The sequence below is a fragment of the Mustela putorius genome, unplaced genomic scaffold (assembly GCF_011764305.1).
Source record: "Mustela putorius furo isolate JIRA1106 unplaced genomic scaffold, ASM1176430v1.1 tig00003834_pilon_pilon_pilon, whole genome shotgun sequence".
NCBI classification, from domain to species: domain Eukaryota; kingdom Metazoa; phylum Chordata; class Mammalia; order Carnivora; family Mustelidae; genus Mustela; species Mustela putorius.
The window spans coordinates 102,268,265-102,294,972 of record NW_025421987.1 but is presented as its reverse complement, the minus strand read 5'-3'; the positions used below and the strand labels follow the sequence as shown (position 1 = coordinate 102,294,972).

Below are 26,708 nucleotides of genomic sequence, written 5' to 3'. Positions count from 1 at the left end.
TAAACTACAAATGAAATTTCTTTAATTGAGCTATTCAGGTTACTTTTTCTTCTTCATAGTACTGCCAAATCAGCCCTCACTTCTGCCCTTAGAGTTTCTATGTTGCCACTAATGGCCTTCTCCAACCTAGACATTGCATGGATAACTGTTACCCTAAATTCCCTTTACAGCATACTGTTTATGTTCATATCCAATAGTTCTGTGGCAGATGGCACAGTCTCTGGATTTTTCCTCTGTTGGGTGTTCCTCCTCCTAGTCATATTGGTGAGAGAAGGTTGAAGGGATGTATAGTTGAATATATCAACCATGATCTAAGCAAGGTGCACCCTCCTTTACACTCTTTTCTTAGGGAGGTTGCTTCAAGTTGTGCTCTGGCAAATTCATAAGGTAAACCAAGAAGTAATAAGCAAACAATGGATCCAACCTGAGACACTGGTGGGGAAATCTAGAGTAAAAGGTGTTAGGTCCAGGGGGTGCTCTTCTTACTCCAATTTTGCACCAAAGCTCAGAGTCCAGATGTAAAGACTCAAAGCCCCATGTTCAGGTGCCAAATAATGAAGTTTTAGAATATAAGTGAGGTTCAGTGGGGGGGGGGTCTGGAGCCAATGACCAAGAAGGAATTAATGAGATGTCTTTGGGGCAAAATGGTGGTGGTTTATTAAAGCATGGGGACAGGACCCACGGGCAGAAAGAGCTGCTGCACTGGTTTGTGATGGGCGGCTGATTCTCCTTCTTCTTCTTTAAAAGAAAATCTAATTTTGAATGAGTGTGTCTTTCAAGAGATTTGTCTATTCTAATTAGGTTGTCAAATTTATAGGCATAAAGTTACTTATAATATTCCCTTATCTTTTTCCTCTCAGTAGAATCTATAGTTAAATCACCTCTCTCATTCCTGATGATGGAAGTTTGCGTCTTTGCTTTTTTCTCCTTCCCTTGATAATCTGTCTAGAGGTTCAATTTTATTATTATTTCAATTTTATTAATATTCTTAAACAAACATATATTGGTTTATTAAATTTCCTAATATGTTTGTTTTCTAATATGTTAAGTTTCAGCAGACTGATGTCTGCTCTCATCTTGTTTCCTTTTTTTCATGCTTGCTTTGTGTTTGCCCCCTATCCCTAATTTCTTTTTTTTTTTAATTTTTTATTTTTTATAAACATATATTTTTATCCCCAGGGGTACAGGTCTGTGAATCGCCAGGTTTACACACTTCACAGCACTCACCAAAGCACATACCCTCCCCAATGTCCATAACCCCACCCCCCTTCTCCCAACCCCCCTCCCCCCAGCAACCCTCAGTTTGTTTTGTGAGATTAAGAGTCACTTATGCTTTGGCCCCCTCCCAATCCCATCTTGTTTCATTGATTCTTCTCCTACCCACTTAAGCCCCCATGTTGCATCAACACTTCCTCATATCAGGGAGATCATATGATAGTTGTCTTTCTCTGCTTGACTTATTTCGCTAAGCATGATACGCTCTAGTTCCATCCATGTTGTCGCAAATGGCAAGATTTCATTTCTTTTGATGGCTGCATAGTATTCCATTGTGTATATAGACCACATCTTCTTGATCCATTCATCTGTTGATGGACATCTAGGTTCTTTCCATAGTTTGGCTATTGTGAACATTGCTGCTATAAACATTCGGGTGCACGTGCCCCTTTGGATCACTACGTTTGTATCTTTAGGGTAAATACCCAGTAGTGCAATTGCTGGGTCATAGGGCAGTTCTATTTTCAACATTTTGAGGAACCTCCATGCTGTTTTCCAGAGTGGTTGCACCAGCTTGCATTCCCACCAACAGTGTAAGAGGGTTCCCCTTTCTCCGCATCCTTGCCAGCATCTGTTCTTTCCTGACTTGTGGATTTTAGCCATTCTGACTGGTGTGAGGTGATATCTCATTGTGGTTTTGATTTGTATTTCCCTGATGCCGAGTGATATGGAGCACTTTTTCATGTGTCTGTTGGCCATCTGGATGTCTTCTTTGCAGAAATGTCTGTTCATGTCCTCTGCCCATTTCTTGATTGGATTATTTGTTCTTTGGGTGTTGAGTTTGCTAAGTTCTTTATAGATTTTGGACACTAGTCCTTTATCTGATATGTCGTTTGCAAATATCTTCTCCCATTCTGTCAGTTGTCTTTTGATTTTGGTAACTGTTTCCTTTGCTGTGCAAAAGCTTTTGATCTTGATGAAATCCCAATAGTTCATTTTTGCCCTTGCTTCCCTTGCCTTTGGCGATGTTCCTAGGAAGATGTTGCTGCAGCTGAGGTCGAAGAGGTTGCTGCCTGTGTTCTCCTCAAGGATTTTGATGGATTCCTTTCGCACATTGAGGTCCTTCATCCATTTTGAGTCTATTTTTGTGTGTGGTGTAAGGACATGGTCCAATTTCATTTTTCTGCATGTGGCTGTCCAATTTTCCCAGCACCATTTATTGAAGAGGCTGTCTTTTTTCCATTGGACATTCTTTCCTGCTTTGTCGAAGATTAGTTGACTGTAGAGTTGAAGGTCTATTTCTGGGCTCTCTATTCTGTTCCATTGATCTATGTGTCTGTTTTTGTGCCAGTACCATGCTGTCTTGATGATGACAGCTTTGCAATAGAGCCTGTAGTCTGGAATTATGATGCCACCAACTTTGGCTTTATTTTTCAATATCCCTTTGGCTATTTGAGGTCTTTTCTGGTTCCATATAAATTTTAAAAATGATTTGTTCCATTTCTTTGAAAAAGATGGATGGTACTTTGATGGGAATTGCATTAAATGTGTAGATTGCTTTAGGTAGCATAGACATTTTCACAATATTTATTCTTCCAATCCAAGAGCATGGAACATTTTTCCATTTCTTGGTGTTTTCCTCAATTTCTTTCATGAGTACTTTATAGTTTTCTGAGTATAGATTCTGTGCCTCTTTGGTTAGGTTTATTCCTAGGTATCTTATGGTTTGGGGTGCAATTGTAAATGGGATTGACTCCTTAATTTCTCTTTCTTCTGTCTTGTTGTTGGTGAAGAGAAATGCAACTGATTTCTGTGCATTGATTTTATATCCTGACACTTTACTGAATTCCTGTACAAGTTCTAGCAGTTTTGGAGTGGAGTCTTTTGGGTTTTCCACATATAGTCTCATATCATCTGCGAAGAGTGATAATTTGACTTCTTCTTTGCCGATTTGGATGCCTTTAATTTCCTTTTGTTGTCTGATTGCTGAGGCTAGGACTTCCAGTACTATGTTGAATAGCAGTGGTGATAATGGACATCCCTGCCGTGTTCCTGACCTTAGCAGAAAAGTCTTCAGTTTTTCTCCATTGAGAAAATATCCATTGATATTTGCGGTGAGTTTTTCATAGATGGGTTTGATGATTTGAGGTATGTGCCCTCTATCCCTACACTTTGAAGAGTTTTGATCAGGAAGGGAGGCTGTACTTTGTCAAATGATTTTTCAGCATCTATTGAGAGTATCATATGGTTCTTGTTCTTTCTTTTATTGATGTGTTGTATCACACTGACTGATTTGGGGGTGTTGAACCAATCTTGCAGCCCTGGAATAAATCCCACTTGGCCGTGGTGAATAATCCTTTTAATGTACTGTTGAATCCTATTGGCTAGTATTTTGGTGAGGATTTTTGCATCTGTGTTCATCAAGGATATTGGTCTATAGCTCTCTTTTTTGATGGGATCCTTGTCTGGTTTTGGGATCAAGGTGATGCTGGCCTCATAAAATGAGTTTGGAAGTTTTCCTTACATTTCTGTTTTTTGGAACAGTTTCAGGAGAATAGGAATTAGTTCTTTAAATGTTTGGTAGAATTCCCCTGGGAAGCCATCTGGCCCTGGGCTTTTGTTTGTTTGGAGATTTTTAATGACTGTTTCAATCTCCTTACTGGTGATGGGTCGGTTCAGGCTTTCTATTTCTTCCTGGTTCAGTTGTGGTACTTTATATGTCTCTAGGAATGCATCCATTTCTTCCAGATTGCCAAATTTGTTGGCGTAGAGTTGCTCATAGTATGTTCTTATAATAGTTTGTATTTCTTTGGTGTTAGTTGTGATCTCTCCTCTTTCATTCATGATTTATTTATTTGGGTCCTTTCTCTTTTCTTTTTGATAAGTCTGGCCAGGGGCTTATCAATTTTATTAATTCTTTCAAAGAACCAGCTCCTAGTTTCGTTAATTTGCTCTATTGTTTTTTTTTTTGTTTGTTTGTTTCTATTTCATTGATTTCTGCTCTGATCTTTATGATTTCTCTTCTCCTGCTGGGCTTAGGGTTTCTTTCTTGTTCTTTCTCCAGCTCCTTTAGGTGTAGGGTTAGTTTGTGTACCTGAGACCTTTCTTGTTTCTTGAGAAAGGCTTGTACTGCTATATATTTTCCTCTCAGGACTGCCTTTGTTGTGTCCCACAGATTTTGAACCGTTGTATTTTCATTATCATTTGTTTCCATGATTTTTTTCAATTCTTCTTTAATGTCCCGGTTGACCCATTCATTCTTTAGAAGGAAGCTGTTTAGTCTCCATGTATTTGGGTTCTTTCCAAACTTCCTCTTGTAGATGAGTTCTAGCTTCAGAGCATTGTGGTCTGAAAATATGCAGGGAATGATCCCAATCTTTTGAAACCGGTTGAGTCCTGATTTAGGACTGAGGATGTGATCTATTCTGGAGAATGTTCCATGTGCACTAGAGAAGAATGTGTATTCTGTTGCTTTGGGATGAAATGTTCTGAATATATCTGTGATGTCCATCTGGTCCAGTGTGTCGTTTAAGGCCTTTATTTCCTTGCTGATCTTTTGCTTGGATTATCTGTCCATTTCAGTGGGGAGAGTGTTAAAGTCCCCTACTATTATTGTATTATTGTTGATGTGTTTCTTTGATTTTGTTATTAATTGGTTTATATAGTTGGCTGCTCCCATGTTGGGGGCATAGATATTTAAAATTGTTAGATATATTTGTTGGACAGACACTTTGAGTATGATATAATGTCCTTCCTCATCTCTTATTATAGTCTTTGGCTTAAAATCTAATTGATCTGATAGAAGGATTGCCACTCCTGCTTTCTTCTGATGTCCATTAGCATGGTAAATTGTTTTCCACCCCCTCACTTTAAATCTGGAGGTGTCTTCGGGCTTAAAATGAGTTTCTTGGAGGCAACATATAGATGGGCTTTGTTTTTTTATCCATTCTGATACCCTGTGTCTTTTGACTGGGGCATTTAGCCCATTAACATTCAGGGTAACTATTGAGAGATATGAATTTAGTGCCATTGTATTGCCTATAAGGTGACTGTTACTATATATTGTCTCTGTTCCTTACTGATCTACCACTTGTAGGCTCTCTCTTTGCTTAGAGGACCCCTTTCAATATTTCCTGTAGAGCTGGTTTGGTGTTTTCAAATTCTTTCAGTTTTTGTTTGTCCTGGAAGCTTTTAATCTCTCCTTCTATTTTCAATGATAGCCTAGCTGGATATAGTATTCTTGCCTGCATGTTTTTCTCGTTTAGTGCTTTGAAAATATCATGCCAGCTCTTTCTGGCCTGCCAGGTCTCTGTGGATAAGTCAGTTGCCAATCTAATATTTTTACCATTGTATGTTACAGACTTCTTTTCCTGGGCTGCTTTCAGGATTTTCTCTTTGTCACTCAGACTTGAAAATTTTACTATTAGGTGATGGAGTGTGGGCCTATTCTTATTAATTTTGAGGGGCGCTCTCTGAACCTCCGGAATTTTGATGCCCGTTCCCTTTGCCATATTGGGGAAATTCTCCTCAATAATTCTCTCCAATATACCTTCTGCTCCCCTCTCTCTTTCTTCTTCTTCTGGAATCCCAATTATTCTAATGTTGTTTTGTCCTATGGTGTCACTTATCTCTCGAATTCTCCCCTCGTGGTCCAGTAGTTGCTTGTCTCTCTTTTGCTCAGCTTCTTTATTCTCTGTCATTTGGTCTTCTATATCACTAATTCTTTCTTCTGCCTCATTTATGCTAGCAGTGAGTGCCTCCATTTTTGATTGCACCTCATTAATAGCTGTTTTGATTTCAACTTGGTTAGATTTTAGTTCTTTTATTTCTCCCGAAAGGACTTTTATGTCTCCCAAGAGGGTTTCTCTAATATCTTCCATGCCTTTTTCGAGCCCGGCTAGAACCTTGAGAATTGTCATTCTGAACTCTAGATCTGACATATTATCAATGTCTGTATTAATTAGATCCGTAGCCTTCGGTATTGCCTCTTGTTCTTTTTTTTGTGGTGAATTTTTCCGCCTTGTCATTTTGTCCAGATAAGAGTATATGAAGGAGCAAATAAAATACTAACAGGGTGGCAACAACACTAGGAAAATATGCTTTAACCAAATCAGAAGAGGTCCCAAATCGTGAGGGGGGAGAAAGGGTATAAAAAGAGGTTCAAAAAGAAAGAAAGAAGAAAAAAAAAGAAAAGAAAAGAATTAAAAAAAAAGAAAATGAATAAAGAAAAATATAAAAAGGAAAAAATATATATATTAGATAAACTAGTTAAAAACATTAAGAAAGAAAAGGGTAAAAGTTAAAAAAAATTTTAGCAGAAGAAGAGAAAAAAAATGAAAAAGAAAAAAATTAACTGCAAGACTAAAAAAAATCAGAGGGAGAAAGCCATGAGTTCCGTGCTTTGCTTTCTCCTACTCTGGAATTCTCCTGCTCTCCTTGGTATTGAAACCGCACTCCTTGGTAGGTGAACTTGGTCCTGGCTGGATTTCTTGTTGATCTTCTGCGGGAGGGGCCTGGTGTAGTGATTCTCAAGTGTCTTTGCCCCAGGCGGAATTGCACCGCCCTTACCAGGGGCCGGGCTGAGTAATCCGCTGGGGTTTGCTTTCAGGAGCTTTTGTTCCCTGAGCGCCTTCCATGGAGTTCCAGAGGATGGGAATACAAATGGCGGCCTCTGGTCTCCGGCCCGGAGGAGCCGAGAGCCCAGGGCCCCACTCCTCAGTGTGCCCTCAGATAACAGCGCCCAGTTACTCCCGTCTGCCTGACCTCCGGCCACGCTCCGAGCCCACTGAGCCTGTGGTTGGTTCAAGGTAACCCCCGAGCTTACTGTCGTCTCTGTCTCTGTAGCCGGCTTTCCCGTTCCAATACCGGCAAGCTCTGCGACACTCAGGCACCCCCGATCCTTCTGTGACCCTGCGGGACCTGACGCCACGCTGACCCCGCGTGGGCTTCGCCCCGGTTTAGCCTCTGGAGCGATGTCCCTCAGCGGAACAGACTTTTAAAAGTCCCGATTTTGTGCTCCGTTGCTCCGCCGCTTCCAGGGAGCCGGCCCTTCCCCCGGGGTCTATCTTCCCGTCGCTTTGGATTCACTTCTCCGCCAGTCCTACCTTTCAGAAAGTGATTGATTTTCTGTTTCCAGAATTGCTGTTCTTCTTCTCTTAGATCTGCTGATGGATTTGCAGGTGTTTGCAATCTTTAGGTAAGCTATCTAGCTGATCTCTTGCTAGCTGAAGTAGTCTCAGCCTGCTACTTCTCTGCCATCTTGACTCCTCCCTCCCTATCCCTAATTTCTTAAGACAGGAGCTGAACTCACTGATGTGAGAGCTATTTATCCATCCATCTTTTCCCTTTCCTTTTTCCTTCTCTTTTTCCTTCCCTTTTGCTTTCTCTTCCCTTCTTTCCCTCCTTACCCAATATGGTATTTAGTACTATAAAATTCCCCTAAGTACTGCTTTAGTGACATCCCAAAATTTTTGATATATTGTTTTCATTTCCATTTAGCTCAAAATATTCTTTGGTTTCCATTTGGCTTTCTTTTATAACCCATGGGTTTTTAGACACGTGTTACTTCATTTTCATATTTGGGGATCTTTTTTTTTTTTTTTTTAAAGATTTTGTTCATTTATTTGACAGAGAGAAATCACAAGTAGATGGAGAGGCAGGCAGAGAGAGAGAGAGAGAGGGAAGCAGGCTCCCTGCTGAGCAGAGAGCCCGATGCGGGACTCGATCCCAGGACCCTGAGATCATGACCTGAGCCGAAGGCAGCGGCTTAACCCACTGAGCCACCCAGGCGCCCCATATTTGGGGATCTTCCAGAGGTCTTTTTGTTAGTAATTTGTCATTTAATTCTACTGAGGTTTAGGATGCACTTTGTAGGATTTTAATCCTTTTACCTTTATTGAGATTTCTTTTATGGTCCAAAATACGGTCTATCTCGGTAAATATTCTCTATGTCCTTGAAAGGAACATGGATTCTGCTGATGTTTGGTTGAGTGTTCTTTAAATGTCAACTAGGTCAAATTGGTAGATAGTGTCATTCAAGACTTCTACATTCTTAATTATTTTCTGTGTACTTATTCTATCAGTAAGAATTGAAATATCTGACTGTAATTGTAGATTTATCTATTTTTCTTGCAGTTCCATGTTATTAAGTAAAAAAAAGATTCAGGATTATTATTTCTTAAAGAATTGGACTCTTTATCCCTTTTTCATCTGAAATCTATTTTCTCTGATATTACTATAGCCATTTCAGCTTTCTTTTAACTAGTGTCAGCATGGAGTAGTTTTCCATTCTTTTACTTTGAACGTATTTGTGTCTTTATATTTTAACGTATTTCTTGTAGGCATCATATAGTTGTAGTTGGGTGTTGCTTATTTTATCCAATCTGATGGTGTCTGCACTTTAGTAGGAGTTGTTAGACTACAACTGACACTTCTGGGCACCAACCCCCCATGCAACTGAAAATCCACATGTAATGTTTAACTTCCCCCCAACTTAACTAATAGCCTACTGCTGACCAGGAACCTTACTGATAACAAAAAGTTCATTAACACATATGTATTGTATGTATTATAACACATATGTTTTATGTATTATATATCATGTTTTTACTGATACAGAAAGTTCCTTAATACATATGTTGTATGTATTATATACCATGTTCTTATAATACAGCAAGCTAGAGAAAAGAAGATGTTATGAAGAAAATTGTAAGGAAGAGAAAATACATTTACAGAATTGTACTGTAGTCATAAAAAAAATCTGTGTATAAATGGACCTGTACAGTTCAAATCTGTGCTGTTCAAGGGTCAACTGTACTTTTATTTTGTGATTACTGATATTGTTAGATTTAAGTCTGTCATTTTGTTATTTGCTTTCTATTTGCCCCATCTATTCTTCAGTCCTCTTTCCTTCTTTCCTTTCTTCTTCTAAATTAACTGAGTATATTCTGATTCTATTTTGTCTCCTTTGTAGGCTTCTTAGCTATACCTTTTTTTTAAGTGGCTGTATTAGGGTTTATTTTATATCTATCTACCTGTCTGTCTATGGCACAATCTACCTTAAGGTGATACTATACTACTTCACGTATAAGAATCTTACAATAGTCTTCCATTTTCCCCCTCCCCATGTTTATGACATTGTCATGTGTTTTATGTGTTATATACTTGTCATATATTTTACTTCTACATATGTTATAAACCCCACAATATATTCCTATTATTTTTGTTTGAACAGTCAGTCGTCTTTTAAAGAAGTTTAAGTAATAAGAGAAAAACTTACATAATTGCCCATGTGGTTACCAATGCCTTGTATTCCTATTGTGTAGATCCATATTTACATTTGGTATCATTTCTCTCTGCCTGGAGGATTTTAGCATTTCAGTAGTGAAAGTCTGATGGTAAAATCTTTCAGCTTTTATATAGTTGAAAAAACTTTTTTTTTTTTGCCTTTGTTTCTTCAAGATATATTTCTTGTTGGATATAGAATCCTAGGTTGACAATTTTTTTCTTTCAGTACTTTAAAGATGTTGTTCCACTAAATCCCCTTTTGCTGAATTCAATAATGGGAAATCTGCTGTCCTATTTATTTTTGTTCTGTGGCTGCTTCTAAGATTTATTGTTGGTTTGTGAGAAATTTTAGTATCATATACCTTGGTGTTGTTTTCTTCACATATCTTACATCTGGCATTTGAGCTACTTGATAGAATCTGTTTTCATCAAATTTGGAAATTTTTTAGTCAGTATTTCTTCAGATATCTTTTCCTGTTCTTCCTCTGTTTTTTCCTTCTAGGATTACAAGTATATCATGATCCTTTTAAGTTGCCCAACATCTCATTTATATTCTTTCTTTTCAGAATTCCATTTTTCCCGCTGTGTTTCATTTTAGATCAATTCTACCGTGCTATCTTTAAGTTCACTAACCTTTTCTTCCGCAATATCTAATCTGTTAATCCTTTCCATTGTATTTTTCATCACCTCTTGTAGTTTTCATGTCTTAGTATTTGAGCTCTTTTTATATTTTCCAGGTCTCTACTTCTGAGCATATGGCGCATAATTATAGTAACTGTTTTAATGCCGTCTGCTAATTCTAACATCTGTGTGAGTTCTGTTTCAGTTTCAATTGATTTTTCTCCTCATTATGGGTATGTGTACAGACTAAATTTTTTGCCACAGAACACCAACTTGCCCTCCAAAAATGTTTCATCTTTCCTATCATTACCAATAGATGACAATGTCTATTTCCCTCTCTATCCTGCCACCACTAGATTTTGTCAGTCCTTTAATTTTGCCAATAGCACAGGCTAAAGCTATTTGCTGCTATAACAGATTTTTACTGAGCACTGACTACAACCTGGTGATGGCTGGTGGAATTTCTGTGATGTTCAAGCAGCCATAGTAGCTGCCATCATGGTGCTTATAACTTTGTGGTATTGACCATGTTTTTATTTGTATTTTCACTGATTATCAGTGACACTGAGCATCTTTTCCCAAGTTTATTGGTCACTTATATTTCTCCTTTGGTATACTACTACTAATGTTCACTGGATTGTTTGGATTTTATTCCTTTGTAAGAACTATGTATTTACTAAGGATAGATACCCGCTTTCACTTTTCTAAAGATTTATTTGAGAGAGTGTGTGCACAAGTGAAGGGAGAAACAGGGAAAGAGAATCTCCCCAAGGAGACTCCCCACTAGGTGGGGCTTGATCCCACAACCCATGAAAACATGACCTCAGCTTAAATCAAGAGTCAGATGCTTAACTGACTGAGCCACCCAGGCACCCCCACTTTCATCTTTTGATACAAAGACATTCCCTTTAAAATAAACTAATAGTTGTACATAATTTCTTTGAAGAAATTATTTGCATGTTACCAGAATACTTTTTTTCTATATTAAAAATAAATAGGAATTGATTCTGGTTTAAAAACAATGCCCTTAAAGGCAAATATTTTTGAATACAAAAATACAAAATACATATATGAATACTTAAGGTATACATAAATATATAAATACTTTCATATATATCTGACATCAACATATAAATGATTCACATTCTTTTTAGAAATAATTATGCAAATTCCAAATGCCATTTTACTCTCTTAATAATGAAATGGAAAGTCAGAGATGGAACGTTTCTAGATTAAATATTCCCAGCTGATGAAATATTTCTGGCAAAGCCATGCCATCTGTATTGGAAATGGCCTATATGCAAGATTGTTAATTTGTAATTGTCTAAGATCTATTCAAAGAAAATGTCAAAATTCCCATTATAGCATGTTTGCTTTCCCACTGAAGAACAGCAAGAGTTCTCATGCACACACACAAGAGTAGCAAGGCACATACTACCTCCTTATCTGGCTGCACAGGAAGCAGATAAATGCTTCCTGGGAGTATCAGGAAGAATGCCCAGAGACACAGTTTCTAGAAAGTGCCCATTGTCTTTTTAGCCTTTGTGGGCAACAAGTGGCAGGGGATACTGGAGCCTGACAAGTTGTCAACTTTATGGCCAGGGATAGGACTTGTCCACATATCACGGGGCTAAGAGGTTAGCTCTCCGAATATGATGGGGGAATGTATGCCACCAGTTATGCTGTGAATTCCTATACTGAGCAGTTTTAATAATGGTGGTGATGACAACAGACAGCAGAACCCTATGAGGCCCAAGCCATCAGTTTATCCATTGGGCCTGGCCCCTCTGACTGACCTGTCTGATGTAGGTGGTCTCTGGCCACTTCAAACAAGCGCAGGTGCATGTTGGTGATGGGATTGAAGGAACCACAGGCCAGGAGCACCACTGGGATTCGGCTCTTCATCTTCTCAGGCACATCTGCACCCGCAGCAGTGGCCACCCTGCCTTCATGGGGACAAAAACTGATGTTAGAGAGCTGGCACCAGACAATTGTCCAGATCAGAGTCCCTAAAGCATATAGAGGCTATTACTTCTCATTTGTAAGGTGACTGAGGGGGCAGTAATAACAGTAACAACATTTACGGAGGCTTTACCGTGGGCCAGGACCTGTGCTCAACACTATGTTACTTAGTGTTGTCACCCCCTTACCTCCCCAAATCCTTTCCACAATCCTGAAAGGTCACCTATCCAGCTCAGGGACCTTAGAAGCTACACAACTGGAATGCAGACAGCCTGATGCAGAGACCATGTTCTTCTTATAAGCTCTATAACCTCCCTGGGCTCTGATAGGTTACCTTGAAATCAAAAGGAGGTATGTAAGACCCCCATATGTCATCTCTGACAGTCCAAGTGAAACTCACTATGTCCCAGAGTAGACTGGTACTTAAAAAAAAAAAAAAAAACTTATTTAAAAATACTTTGAGTTTTGCAAGTAGAGTTGCAAAATTTGAGCCAAGAATTCCTATATATCCTTTATCCAGATTCCCCAAATGTTAACATCTTACTACATTTGGTTTATCACTCATTCTCTCTCTCTACACAACACACACACACACACACACACACACACACACATTTTTACCTATAATTTTTTTTTCAGGTGTCTAAGGGTAAGTTGTAGATGTAATACTTCTTTATCCTTAAGTACTTCAGTATGTGTTTTCTAAGAACAAAGGCATTTTCTTATATAACTACAGAGCAATGACTAAAATCCAGAAATTAAGATTGTTACAGGATGAGTATCTAAGCTACAGATCTTTTCTGATTTTACCTATTGTCCTTTATCTAGGGCAGAAGCATTTTGAGGGTACCGTCCACCTTCCAGTCTCCACCACCTGGGGATTTCAGGGCCACGGTTAGGTTAAAGGAAAGGAATAAACAGCCTGGGCTCTAGGACATGCTGGCATACATGGCTCTCCTGCCTCTGAGATGCTCCCTCCTGGAGCGGTGAGCTCTACTGGAATTAGGCTATATGATGGGGGACAAATCACAGTTCCTCTCTCAGCTGCAGTTTCCTCATATGCAAAATGGGGATAATATGATATCCTCTTACAGGGTTGTTGTGAGGATAAATGAGCTATGTATGAGAAGTCTTACTTTTTATTAAAAGTAAGCATTTAATAAATTACTGTGGCTGTGGCAATGATCATGCCAATAATGAAATGGGTGCTTCAGCTGCTGTCCATGATGAAGAGGAGAGAGGAGGTGGCTCCCAGTGAGCCTCACCCCCTAGTACTCACCTGCAGTCCCTCCCCTTGAGTGTGGGCTGGGCCTACTAACTTGCTTCTACTAAACAGAAGACAGCAAAAGAGTGGGATTTCGCTCCACAGAGGTTACAAAAAGTCTCTGGCTTCCCTTTTGCTTTCTTGTTTGCTCACTTTGATGAAGCCGGCTGTCCTGCTGTGAGATGCCTCATGGGGAGACCCTTGGGGCAAAGAACTGAAAGGGGACCTCTGGTGCCAACAGCCTGTGAGGAATGAAATCCTGCCCATAGCACATTAGTGAACGTGGAAGTGGGCCATTCCCCAATCAAGTCTTTAGATGACACCGAAGGCCTGTGAACATCTTGACTGCAGCCTTGTGAGAGACTCTAAACCAGAAGACCCACTTAAGTAATGTATAGAAATAGTCCCAACTCATAGAAACTATGAGATAATAAATGTGTATTATTTTAACCTGCTAAATTTTGGGTTAATTTGTAAAGCACCAAGGGTAACTAATACAGTGACCTACAGGAAAAATGTGTGGTGGTTCTGACTATAATTCTGCAATGGCAGGGGTAACATGGAGAGTTCTCAGTCACTGGAACCTGGAACTCTCTTTGTACCTAAGGAAACTATTGTAATCTGGCCTTCGTTGTCTGCTTCTCCAGATCCAATGCAGCTGCCTACTTTCAGACTTTTTGTCATGCAAGAAAAGACACCCTCTATCTGTTGAAGTCACTGAAGTTAGGATGCTGGGACTTCTAGTCAAATGCTGCAAAGGCAGGGACTTATGTCCAACCACTGCCTGCCTCAAACTTCAGCAACAGGGGAATACTTGTCAGTGGTTTCTCTGTGAGCTCCTCATGGCTTCCTGCTTCAAGCTTTTGTACATGTTATTTCAGTTTCTTCCAACTGGAATACCCCCCAGCACACCCCAATCTGTTAAGATTCAACTCAGGTGATCATTTGTGACTTCAATCACTATTTCTTGACTGCCTACTAGGTGCCTGTATCAGTTAGGGATGCATTTGGCTACAAGTCCCAGAAGCCTAAAACTTTAAGGGCTTAAACACACAGAGGTTATTTGTTTCTTGCATGACAAGAAGTCTAAGTAGGCAGCCGCCATTAGGTCACTGGCTCAACAAGGACCTGCAGTTCTCTCAGTTTTTCCCTCATGGTCACAAGATCGCTGCTGTGGCTACAGCCATCTTGAATGTGATCAAGGAAAGAAAGAGCAAAGAGCTACTCAGGTTATAGCTCTTAATCAAAAATACAGCCTCTCCAGTGGGAATCAGCAAAGAAAAGAAAATTGGAAATAGGATTAGCTAATGCACGGCATCTGCCATAGACTTGGGGATACAATGGCTATGGAGCTGGCTGCTGAGCTGGCTCTTCTGACAGCTAGCTGGGGTCGGGGAATTTATGACTTACCTTCCATAAACCATAGACCCCATTCTTTTGTAAAAACCTGCTCTTGTGCCTTTCCCACCCACCAGACAATAAGCCCACTAAGAACAGGAATGGTGTTTCCTTCATCTCTGGCTCCCACCTTCAAGCACAGCACCTGGCCCCGAGGAGGGCTCAGTGAAGATTGCAAAGGGTGGTGGCTAGCTGTAGAGGGAAACTGGGTCCTGGCAGGGGGAAGGCCTAATGCACTTCCTAATGTAGAGACGTTATTCTGGATGTATTCTGAGGTACAGCATGTAGGTAAAAAGAACTTCCAACCTAAGCTGGCTACAGTTTCTTCAATCTTCCTTGAAGGCAGCAGTAACACCCCCAACTGCGGCAGAAGAAAGCAGTCTGCAAGCTACTGCTGCTAGCTTCTTCCTGGGGAAGGTGGGTGGTTTAATGAGATATTATTTGCAGAGTGTGCTTAGCTATTCACAAAAGCAGCCTTGTGATGACTGTATCTGGAGAGGCTGGCTGATATACAAACTATTATGAAGCCTTTCAAAATTCTATTTCGTTTTGTCAAAATATAATTTTTTAGAGCTTCTAAAACACATAACGGCAGCATCTCAGGTAACCTGGGGTTTTGATTGTTTTTTTTCAAAAGTTCCCAGAAACTATAAATTAGATCATTTGTTTGAATGGCGGCATCAACAGCAATGGAGTGTGATGTTGGGGAGAAGTATCAATGATATTTAATGTGTCTGTCTTTTCTTTCCTTGCCAGCAGTGCACCGAGCCACAATGCTCCAGAGTGACTGCGCCTGTTGGGGCCACGGCTGGGGTGGGAAGAGGCACTGAGTGTGGGTTCCCAGGCTCAGGAACAAGGTTGGTGCTCCTGCCTCACTTGTGTACTCTAACCTGCGTCAACTAAACCTGCTCCCATGCCCAAATCCAATGAAACACAATGACAGCCTTAGAAAGGACTCACTCCAGGGGCCACTAGGAGAATAAACCAGGTTCTGATTTGCGTGCAGGTCTCCTCAGACATGAGGGCACATGTAGGCCATAAAGTGAGTCACCTGCCCTGCCACCGAGTAGTATCTAGTGAGATGAAGCAAGGGCAGGACGACGTTGGCGATCGATGGTTCTCATCAAGAAGCATTTTTTTAAAAAAATTATTTTTGAGAGAGAGCAAGCACAAGTGGGGGGAGGGGTGGAAGGAGAGGCAGGCTCCCCCGCTGAGCAGGGAGCCCGATGCGGGGCTCCCTCCCAGGACCCTGAGATCACAGACCTGAGCTGAAGGCAGACGCCTAACCAACTGAGTCACCCAGGCACCCTCATCAATAAGCAGAGTGAGCAGTAACTGCTGCTGAAGAACTTAAGCTGAGAAGGAGGCATGCGTGATCTTCTTGGAATTTCTCATTAAAACGAAGAGACAAGGCGAACAGCTTCCACCTGGGGCCACAGACTCCTCTCCAGATATAGACCTCATCTGGCTTCACAGCCACCCCAACAGCATGTCACCCCACTCTTCGAAGACAGCACACTGTGTCCCTTCTCCCCACTTCTGCAGACGCAGTTCCGGCTACCTCAAACACCCTCCTCCTCATCCCTGCCTTCAAGCTGTTCTCCTTGGAGTGTTTACCCAACCCCCCAGCCCCTCACTAGGCTATACATACCCAGGACCCGCTTTATCACTTTCTACTTCCAGCCACCACAGAGCTGCCATTGCTTCGTCCCCATCATGCTCTCCCCCAAGCAGAAGGTGAACTCCTACGGGGTGGCTTCTCATTCACATGGGTCCCCTCACCTCCTGCACTGTGCCTAGCACACAGTTGTTCAGGAAATGTGGAGAATGAATGAGAGAATGAGGGATGGTCTCCAACTGAGCATCGTCCTTTGCAAGCGGCTACCTCACTTCTTTGGTTCTGTCCCAAACAGTCCTGGACTGGGCCTGCCGCAGATATAAACTGACCTTTCTGGCTTCCAAGAGGCACTTCGGACCCCAAGACCCCACTCCACTTCAGACTGAAATCCAAGAAGACATTCCTGCCCTGGTGCACCATGGTCCATGGCAGGATCCCATCGGCCTGGATACGCCAACTTCCCGCCCACTGACACCAAGGGCATCCCTCTGCTCTGGAGAGCTGGAGGCTAGCAGTCGCTGCCCTGACAGGCACAGGCTGTGCAGATGTGGTTAAATTCAGGACCACATATAGGGAGGTTAGACTGGATTATGCAGATGGGCCCAGTTTTATCATGAGGGTCCTAGTGAGGAGGAGGAAAGGAGGCTCAGACACCAAAAGATGCAAGGGTCCAAGTGACCATCAGGAGGTAAGAGGCTATGCTGCCGACTTTGACAGATGACGGGGTGAGGAACCAAGCGGTGCAAGTGGCCTCTAGGAGCTGGAACTGGCAAAAGGAAACAGATCCTCCCCTAGAACCTTCAGAAAGAATGCAACCCTGTGGACCCCTTGGTTTCAGGCTTCTGACTTGTAGAATGGTAAGAAAATAAAACTGTTGTTTTCAACTGGTCATTCAGGGCAATCTGTTACAGTAGCCATAGGAAACAAATACACTCCCCGATGTGGGCGCAGGCTCTCTACAGTGACCTCAAGACATGAGGGGCAGGGAAGGTGAAGGAACTGAACCAGTGACGAGTGTCCTGACGGGTGTGTTGGACCAGAGCGGCAGAGGCCCAGAAATCACCCAGGGTGGGGTGATGGACTAAAAGCTCACTGATGTGGCTGTGTGTGGGTGACTCAGGATCCAGGCTGCAGAGGGTATAAAGATCCCACAGCCCTTAGGGGGTCTCCAGAGACTTGATTTCATTCCATAGGGAATGAGGAGCCTCAGAAGGATTTTGAATGGGGATGGGACTTACTCCTACTTCTGTTTCAGGAACAGCTCTCAAGTGCTCCCAGGAGAGTGCATCCAAGGCCCAAGGCAGCTCCTGCCCAGATCCTGCTGCCTGGGGAAGGGCAGGTGCTTTCCCAGCTCACCTGAGGACAGCCTTTCCTACTGCCTACATTTCACTTTAATCACCAGGTAATGTGATGCCAGCCAATGGCCCGCATGCACCAAATTCTAACTAAGTGTGCACCCTTCGGCCCATTTGTCACAGGCCGTCGCAGAGACACAGGAAGGAAAGGCGAGCCAGGAAGGTTAAGTGCCATCACCGCAGATGTAATGTGCTAATGCTCATCGCTCGGAAGGCAGTCAATTTACCTTTCCCTGCGGTGAGCGCCTCTAACAGGACCTGGCCCTTCAGAAAGGGGCTGAAAACATCCCTGTTTATTATAGACATAAAGCGGATGGCTTCAGGCAGAATGGAAATGGATTCTACAAACATCTTTCATTACACAGACCTCTTGACCGGACTCCTCATCTTAAAGAAAACAAGAGATGCAGTTTGTATTTCTGGGGTTGACGAGCACATTTTTCAGGACCCAGGGAAATCATTTCCATCTGCACAAGTATGTCAACTTCTCCAGGGCAATCAACCTTCACGCGAACTCTGGGCACTTTTTCTTTTCAACTTTGCCGGATTCACCTGCTGTTGCTATGGGCACACAGTGCTGCTAGGAACAAAAGCTGAGCGGGGGGCGCCTGGGTGGCTCAGTGGGTTAGGCCGCTGCCTTCGGCTCAGGTCATGATCTCAGGGTCCTGGGGTCGAGTCCCGCATCGGGCTCTCTGCTCAGCAGGGAGCCTGCTTCTCTCTCTCTCTCTGCCTGCCTCTCCATCTACTTGTGATTTCTCTCTGTCAAATAAATAAATAAAATCTTTAAAAAAAAAAAAAAAAAAAAAAAAAAAAAAAAAAAAAAAAAAGCTGAGCGAGCCTTCATTGTCAGTGTGAGGCTCCTCCGTCAGCCACCTCTCCACGGACACAAACATGCCAATTAAGCACTCGTCCTAATTACAAGACTCCCAGGAAAGCAGGCAGCCTGGCTCTTCGGTTGGGAAAACTTTCAAAAGATGTGAAGAAGGCACAAGGAATGGAATGAGGTCTCTTGCAGGCCCACGCTCAGGAGCTGGGATGCATTTCGACTGGTGCAGGAAAGTGGAAGGGAGTCACAGCTACAGGCTTGCCGAGTGAAAGGCGATGCATTGTGTTCCAACTTTACACACATCAGGCTGATTCTTGAAACCTGCCTGGAAGGAAAGGGTCTGTGCCTGCATTCTGGTCAAGAACCTCATCAACTGGGGCACCTGGGTGGTGCCTCTGCCTTCAGCTCAGGTCATGATCCCAAGGTCCTGGGATCAAACCCCACATCGGGTTCTCTGCTCAGTGGGGGGAGCCTGCTTCCTCCTCTCTCTCTCTCTCTCTCTCTCTCTCTCTGCCTACTTGTGATCTGTCAAATAAATAAAATCTTAAAAAAAAAAAAAAAAAAAAAAAAAAAACCTCATCAACTTGTCTGAGCCTCAGTGAGCCCCAGGGAAGATGGAGATAAATCACATACCACGTAGGGCTGTCATGGAGCTTACCAGAGCTGACCCACCAACCACAATGCTTGGCCCATAGGGGGTTCTCCAAAAATATTAGCTCTGCTTTCCTTTCATTATGTTTTTATTTACTTATTTTTTAAGAGTTTATTTATTTGACAGAGAGAGAGCATAAGTAGGCAGAGAGGCAGGTAGAGAGAGAGGAAGAAGCAGGCTCCCTGCTTAGCAGAGAGCCTGATGCTGGACTCGATCCCAGGACCCTGAGATCATAACCTGAGCTGAAGACAGAGGCTTAACCACTGAGCCACCCAGGCGCCCCTCCTTTCAATTATGTTTAAAGCAGAGCTCACCATCCCCACCTCCACCTGCTTTTTCTCTGTTTTTGCAGTCACCCACGATCAAAACCTGACAGCCTTAGGGCTGCCTTAGCATCCACCTGCCTGTTAGGCATCTCTTCCTGACTGGTCTGGCCCAGGAGATGTGCCCACAGAAGAGAGCTCCTGAGGAAGGCCGTCCCCACACACCACTGCTCTAGTCTTCTACCCAGCTTCAACCCTAACAACTCAGCACTGAGCGTCACTTGTCCCTGAAGCTAAGACTTGATTGTGAGAAACAGGTAGTGTAATGTCATGCTGGTAGAAATAACATCTGATGCTGAATATGCTCCAGATCACAGCTGACTTGCCACCTTGGAACAAAGAAGGTAGAAGAGACCGGGGAGACTATGAGAAGTGCTTGGCATCTCCTGTGAGCAGTGCCAAGTAGCAGATAATTAAAATCACAACCTACCAGCAACTGTGCTAGTGCCTCAGAGGTATATGGCTAAATAAAACCTGGCCCCTGTGCTCCAGAAGATTATAGTCCGGCAGGAAGAACAAACCACTAGGCTCCCAGGTGGGACAGAGTTTGCTGGGAACTTCCCACTACCCACTCTGCCTTTCTCTTTAGTAACAGAGTCTCTGTCTTTTGCTGGCAGGTAACTATATTCCCCAGTCTCGGTGGCAGGGGAAAGCGGTCCACGTGCCGAAGGTCTGGCCAAAGATCTATGAACAGAAGTGCTGCGTGATACTTCCAGAACCTTCGTGAAATGGGAAAATCCTGCCCTTCTCCTCTGCACTCCTGCTGACTACAATGTGATGGCTGGAATATGGCAGACTCCCAGTCTGACAGAGAATAAGCCAAGAGAAAGCCAGGACCTTAATGACTCTGGAGTGGCCATACCAGGCCCAGACTGCCTACCTTCAGCCTTCTTTTTCCTGGGGGAGAAATAATCTTGTAAGTCACCATTATTTTCTATTTTTCCATTATATGTGGTGAAACCCAGTTCTAACTGATATACTGATCTTTAATGAATGTTTACTGAACTAGTGTATAAAGGAATGAAAAAGTGTGTAAACTTTGAGAACTGTCTACTGCCCCAGTTAAACCTGTTTTATATGCAGAAACTCAAATGGATATTGTTTGAAAGGGAAAATATACCTAAGGAAAAAAAATCTATCATAACTTAATTTTTTATATGAATTTTTCATGGGAGGGAAAAATCCTTACTCAGGACTCTAGAAGGCTGAAATGTGTAGCAGTGAATCTGCTTTTCTGGAGATCACAAAAACCAGACTCTGTCCTATCTCCTTCCCCCCAAAACAGATTCATTATGGTGTGCTGTTGCACTCTGCTTTGAGTGGGCATTTGCCATATGGCTTGGCAGTTTAATGGTTTTCTGATACTTGACAAAAATGAAGCACAATCATTTTGCAAGGAGTCTGCGTTCCTAGATGGGTCTTTTCCAAATAACAGCTGTGCCTCAAAATTGAGTTACTCAAATTGCAATTTGTGGACACAATACTCAAACATTTACAAGTGAGCAAAACCTCAAATCACTTGGGCTATTTCCAGGCTTCGGAGTTTATGAAGTTTTTAGCAGTGTTATGAGTGTGCAGCTGTCAACAAACTCAAGCCAAAGTCTCCAAACCACCAGCCCCGGCAGGCAGTAGAGATGGCCTACTTAGCAGCAGGACGTGTGCCGCTGGCCACAAACCCTCAGGAATGAGAGAACACAAGGGTAGGAAGCTTCACACTAAAGCCCACAGACCAGATCCCTCTGCCTTTCTCTCTACTCCCTACCATGCTGTACGGATGATAGCAAATCTATAGCTCGAGCCCTGACCTTGCTTGTGGGCCCCTACAGCTCCAGGGATGACCACCTGGCACTGGCTTGATCACCAGCCACATAAACATGGATTCAAAGCCGAGTAGCAACACTTGGGAACTGAGTGACCTTGAGTTTATCAGTCAGGAGAGTCCAGATGAGATACACTAACAATTCCCAAATCTCAGGAGCTTTAAACAATAAAGGTCTGTTTTATGTTCCTATTACACGTGCATTCCATGCTAGTTGAGGCTCTGTTCTGTACCATCTTTTCCCCTCAATCCAGGACTCCAGCCGATGAGCAGTCACTACCTGGAATATGGTGTCTGTAGCAGAAGGAAACAAAATGGGCTCCAGAAGTACTGCTGCCAGCAACTGTACCGTATGGTTGGCTCACACTGGCACATGTCACTTCCAACAACCCTGCCCAACTTCACCAAGTTAGAAAATATAATTGACTCTAGCTCTCCACCTTCAGGACACAGAAATATTTGGGAATAGCCTTGTGCCTACTACCATCAACCAACTACTCAAGCCTCAATGACCTATCTGGAAAATGGAGATAATGACACCTCCTCAGATTGTTCTAAAGGTTCATCAGAATTGACCCATGCAGAGTACTCAAAACAGTGCCTGGCCCACAGGAGGTTCTCCAGAAACACCAGCTCCTTTCCTTGCCTTCAAAACAGAAATCATTTCCCACTCCTTCTTCAGGCTGCCCAAACCCCTTGTCTGCAAAAAGTTCCACGCTTTTTCTAGTCACTTTCAATCAAAACATGCCAGTTAGCTAGGACATCTCTTCATCCTTCATCATGTCCTCCAATACAATGAACCTCCAAGTATGGCCAATATTCCGTGAGGTCTTCACTTCCCATCACTACTGAGACCCACCTTGCTATTGGATTTCATTATCTTCTTGAATAAGTTAGGATTTTTAAAAATCGCAGATGAGAGAAACAAGCTCTGGTCATTCTAGTTCCCCTCCATGGCCACCAAAGGCAAAGCAGTAAATGGGCATGGAATCATGGGAAGGCTACCAGGCCATCACACAGAGTAAAGGATGAGCTGAACATGAGGTCTCAGGGTGGACAAGGGACAGGGCAGGGCCACGGTCTCAGCCTGGTCGGAGTCCCATGGTACAGACATGGTCAGTGGGACTCACGCCAATGTACAGTGTTGTTCCTAGAGAGGAGCTGTTGATGTGGGCTGGACAGACCCTTAGCCACCCCCACTGATTGCTTCCACATGTGGTGAGAGAAACTCTGGAATCCTTCCCCCCCCCCCCAATCCAATCTTTTCTCAATATGCTAAACGGATTAATAGTCCTTAAGTTTGGGTTAAGTCACTGAAACTACTTTGACAAACTACTTTTGACAAAATACTGAGGGTCTGCCATGCATCAGACACTGTTAAAAACCTGGGGCTTCATGCCAAGCCAGTGATGAATCTTCAGCAATTTGTTTTCCATTGGCATTTGGCTGCTCAGCCATGTCCTTCATGTGACATGAGACCTTTGGAGATTTTAGTACCACTCCACCTCTAATTGTTTTCCGACCTATTCCCTACATGTGCTCCCTGTCCTTCCCAAGCTCAGACCACCTGCTGTTCTCTGCTGGGTCTTATGAGTGTTCCCACTCCTTGGGCTTCTGTTTATGCCACTTCCTAGAGCTAGGTGGTCTCTTTCATGCCAGCTCTCCCACACAGCTTCCCCAGCAGCCCCTAGAAGTCACTGTTCCATCCTCTGACCTCTTAAAGGTGATACTCTGTATTATTGAGTCTCTCCTCTTTTCTTGCCTAACAGATTATAAATCCCTGAGGGCAGGGATCCCATGGGGTCTAATGCAGAGTGGAATGCAAATAAGGAATATTCACTTTATTCCCTGGGGACAAGGTAGAAGTGAAAAGCAGATCCAAATGAGAGCCAGAGAGCACTGGTCACTCCCTGGCATGGTCTAGGCCAAAGCACCTCCATTCTTGCCTCCAATATCCAACACTTGCTGGCTTTTCCTGTTCGTTTTACCTGATGCAAATTTCTGTCCCCCTATCTGGGGCATCAGCTCCCTTCTGGACTTGAATTTTGCTCTTACCCCATATTGTGTCTGCTGCCTTGGCTGGGCTGCACCCAGAATCCTCGCTGGCACCTTAGAGCCATCACCTGATTCCTCTCTCCATTCCCTGCCTCTGCCCCTACCCAATACAGGGTATATGTCTAGGGCCCTGCTCCAGCCCAGCAGCAGGCAATGAACCACAGTGAGTGTTGGGAAAAGCAGTCCCACACCCTCTACAGACCAGAGAGATTCCCTGTATGGCAGAAAAACACAGAGTTGTCCATAACTGTGGCAGGGGATCACACCATAGCCCTTCTAGTGCTCAGAGAACAAAACTGGCAGCCATCTGGGCTCTTCTCTCTCCCTTGCCTCGGCAGCCTGTCAGTTCCACCTCTGCAGTATCTTTGTAATCCGTCTCTCAAACTCCGCAGTCCCTGCCTTGGATTGGGGCTCATTATTTCTCAGTTGGACCTGAGTAAGCCCTTACCTGTCCCCAGTGTCACCCCCTAGGCCCATCTCTGCTAGCTGCTCAAGGGATCTTTTGGCATGCACATATGGTTTCCTGCTTCCCCCATCACCCAATCACATTGTGGGTAATGACACTCCTCAGTGTGGCATCTGTGTGCCTTACGGTCTGGCCATGCCTGTTTCGTCAGCCTCCTCCCTTCCTCCCAAACCCCTCCCCCGGGCTGCTCCATCTAACCGCTTTCCAACCTGTCTTAAGTCCCCTTCGGTGCAATTTTAAGACCAGCCCTGAAATCAAATACAAAAATTCTAACAAGACAACTTTGTTTAGCTTGCTTGTTCATTCACTAAAAGAGAAAATAAGCTGCCCCTTAAAATAAGCTTGCCACTATCAAGTTCGTCAGGGCAGTAGGAGCTGACAGGAAGATCCCAAAATGCCTAGAAAGGTAGGAAGCTGGCCAGGCTCTCCATGAAGGCAGAAGAGACCAGTGGAGGCCCAGTGAGCCACAGCAGAGGACAAAGGTAGGAGTCTTGCTGCTCAAAGATAGGTGTTCACTTGGGAATTTCACCGGGCACAACACAACCAGGTCCAGAGCAATCCTTTCCCATTTCACATAACAGAACTTCCTCCAGAAATTATAAGCCAAGCAGCTCATCTTCCCTTCTTTATTGGGCTATAAGCAGACTGCTATAGTCCTGAGCGGGTAACTGCAAATCTGGGCAGTGATCTATGAAATCAGAACAGACCTGGGTTTGGGCATGTGATTAATTAAAAATTTTAACCAACTTCATCCCATGTATATTTAATGTTATGCATAAGTGCTTTTGGGCTGGCTGGAAATCAGTACCAAAGAGTGGGCAGTTCATAGAAACACCTGCAGTCCCTGTGATTCCGAAACAAACAAACCTTCTTTTGTTTCTTCTCTTGGTTGCTGCTTCAGAATCCACTAGCAGGACTGGCAGATCATTCTCTGCCCACGTCCCCCCACTGAAGCCCAAGCATTTCTCCTGCACACAAGAGTATGTGTGCTCAGACCATGAAGGGCATACTTCCTCTGGCCTTGAACTGAGGCTGCCTGTGCCTGCAACTGAGGGACCTCTGGAACGGAAAACGGTTGGCATTTATAAGCTCTGCAGCCTTCACAAGCCCTTCAGTCTCCCAGAAAATGAGGATAACCCAAGCTCATCCATGGAGGCCATGAAGATGACCTGAAGAGACACATTAGGACTTCATCTCCTACACTGCATTCAGAGGAGGGGGAAACTTCCATCACAGAGTTAGGGAATGGGATTCATTATGTAAAGACACCAATATCCGCAATAGACTCTACCTGTTCCCGCAAGAATAGGTCAAATGAAGCCACTATTTGCCTGAGCACATCCACGACTGCACTGTACAGAACCAGGGATTTCAGGCCAACTCAGGCCTGGGCGGGAGCAGTTGAAGCAGCCCACCAGGTCACACACAACACTCCAGTGGACCTGCAGCAGGCTCCCTCCCAAAAAGGACTTGTTGATTTACTTTATTATGTATAAATTTAAAAACCAGCAAAGAGGTTAATCTGCTTCTATGATTTCTGAAAAAGTAACGTATTTATCTGGTACACACTTTGGCTGATGTTTCTTTTTCTAGACTCTTGAGATCCATAGTGATCCATGAGTGCGCATACCACAACATGGGGCTGGTGCAGAGGCTGCCCAAAAGTGCAGGCAAGGAGGGTCCTGGCCTGGGGAACAAGCAGGTCCCTGGGCCTCAAGGTCAATGGGCAGAGCTTCTAGCTCTCCTCTCCAAGGAGGTCAGAAGAACTAAAGAGCACTATGTGCCCAGAGGTGGAGGTGAAGCCAGATGCAGATGTCTGTAGGTATCAACTCTAAAATTAAGACAGTGAGGCTTCATCCCCCAGGCCTCTAGCTCATGTGAATTCTCTTATGTGCGGGCCTCACTAAATCAATAAAATAATAATTTAAGTGAAAAACAAAATATAGCCAAAATGAAATGATTTAAGGTCACTGTCTTCCATGAGCAGATGTTCCACGGGGAGTGTGATGTGGCAGAGAATCTGCTGGCCCTTCCTGCAGCACCGCAACCCCCTTTTCTCCTTGCTAAGAAACCTGATTTGGGGGGCACCTGGGTGGTTCAGTAACCCCAAGCCTTGGACTCTCAATTGCGGGGCTCCGCACTCAGCGGAGAGTCTGGTTCTCTCCTTCCCTTTCCTTCTGCCATTCCCACTCACGCGCACCCTCTCCAAAATAAATCTTCAACACTACAACAAAACCTGATTTTGTTCAGCTTCAGGGTCAAGGGGCACAAATCCAGACAGAAGCCACAGCACCACAGCCACCATGGCGGGCCACCTCCTTCACCCGTGATTGGTCAGGCAGGAGCACGTGACCCAGTCCTGACCAATGAGATGCAGGAGGAAGCGCCCAAAGGCCCACGGGAAAGATTCTGAAAATGCAAGGACAGTCTGTCTTTCATCCCAGCCTTCCCAGGGACGCTGCAGTACAGGGTGGTCACGCTCCCAGCTGCCACTGCCCTCCTGTGACTGCAAAGGGAAGGCCTAGGGAAATGCAGCAGTGACGGGCAACCCAGAGACTTGGTCTCATTAAGCTGCTGCAGTAATCTAGTACAGCTTCTCCCTAGACTTTATTACGTGAGCTGCTAAGATACCTTCATTGCCACTACTCCTGCAGGCTATTTTTTCAGCTGCCTGTGTCCTCCCATGTCCAAACGGAGACATCTCAGGCGACTTCGGTTCTTGCCTCCACCTCACAGTGTGTGCATACCGTGAGAGCCCAGTGCGTAAAGACGGCTACTTCCACATCACATGGCCCTGCAGTCAAGGCAGCTCTCTCCCTGGGCAGCAGCTGACCCGAGACCGCATCTG

General features: G+C 43.7%; 1 protein-coding gene across 5 annotated transcripts in view; it reads right to left on the bottom strand.

Moving 5' to 3' along the window:
- Positions 1-26,708, bottom strand: part of NMNAT3 (nicotinamide nucleotide adenylyltransferase 3) — a 125,440-nt gene that overhangs the window by 60,621 nt on the left and 38,111 nt on the right. For 3 of the 5 annotated variants that reach the window (XM_045088848.1, XM_045088852.1, XM_045088849.1), the window contains exon 2: positions 11,919-12,068. In XM_045088848.1, the coding sequence (XP_044944783.1) occupies positions 11,919-12,027 (109 nt within the window). In that variant the 5' untranslated portion in view covers positions 12,028-12,068. Of the gene's footprint in view, positions 1-11,918; positions 12,069-26,708 lie in introns of those variants that run through there. The other 2 variants (XM_045088850.1, XM_013061455.2) reach the window with 2 other exon arrangements.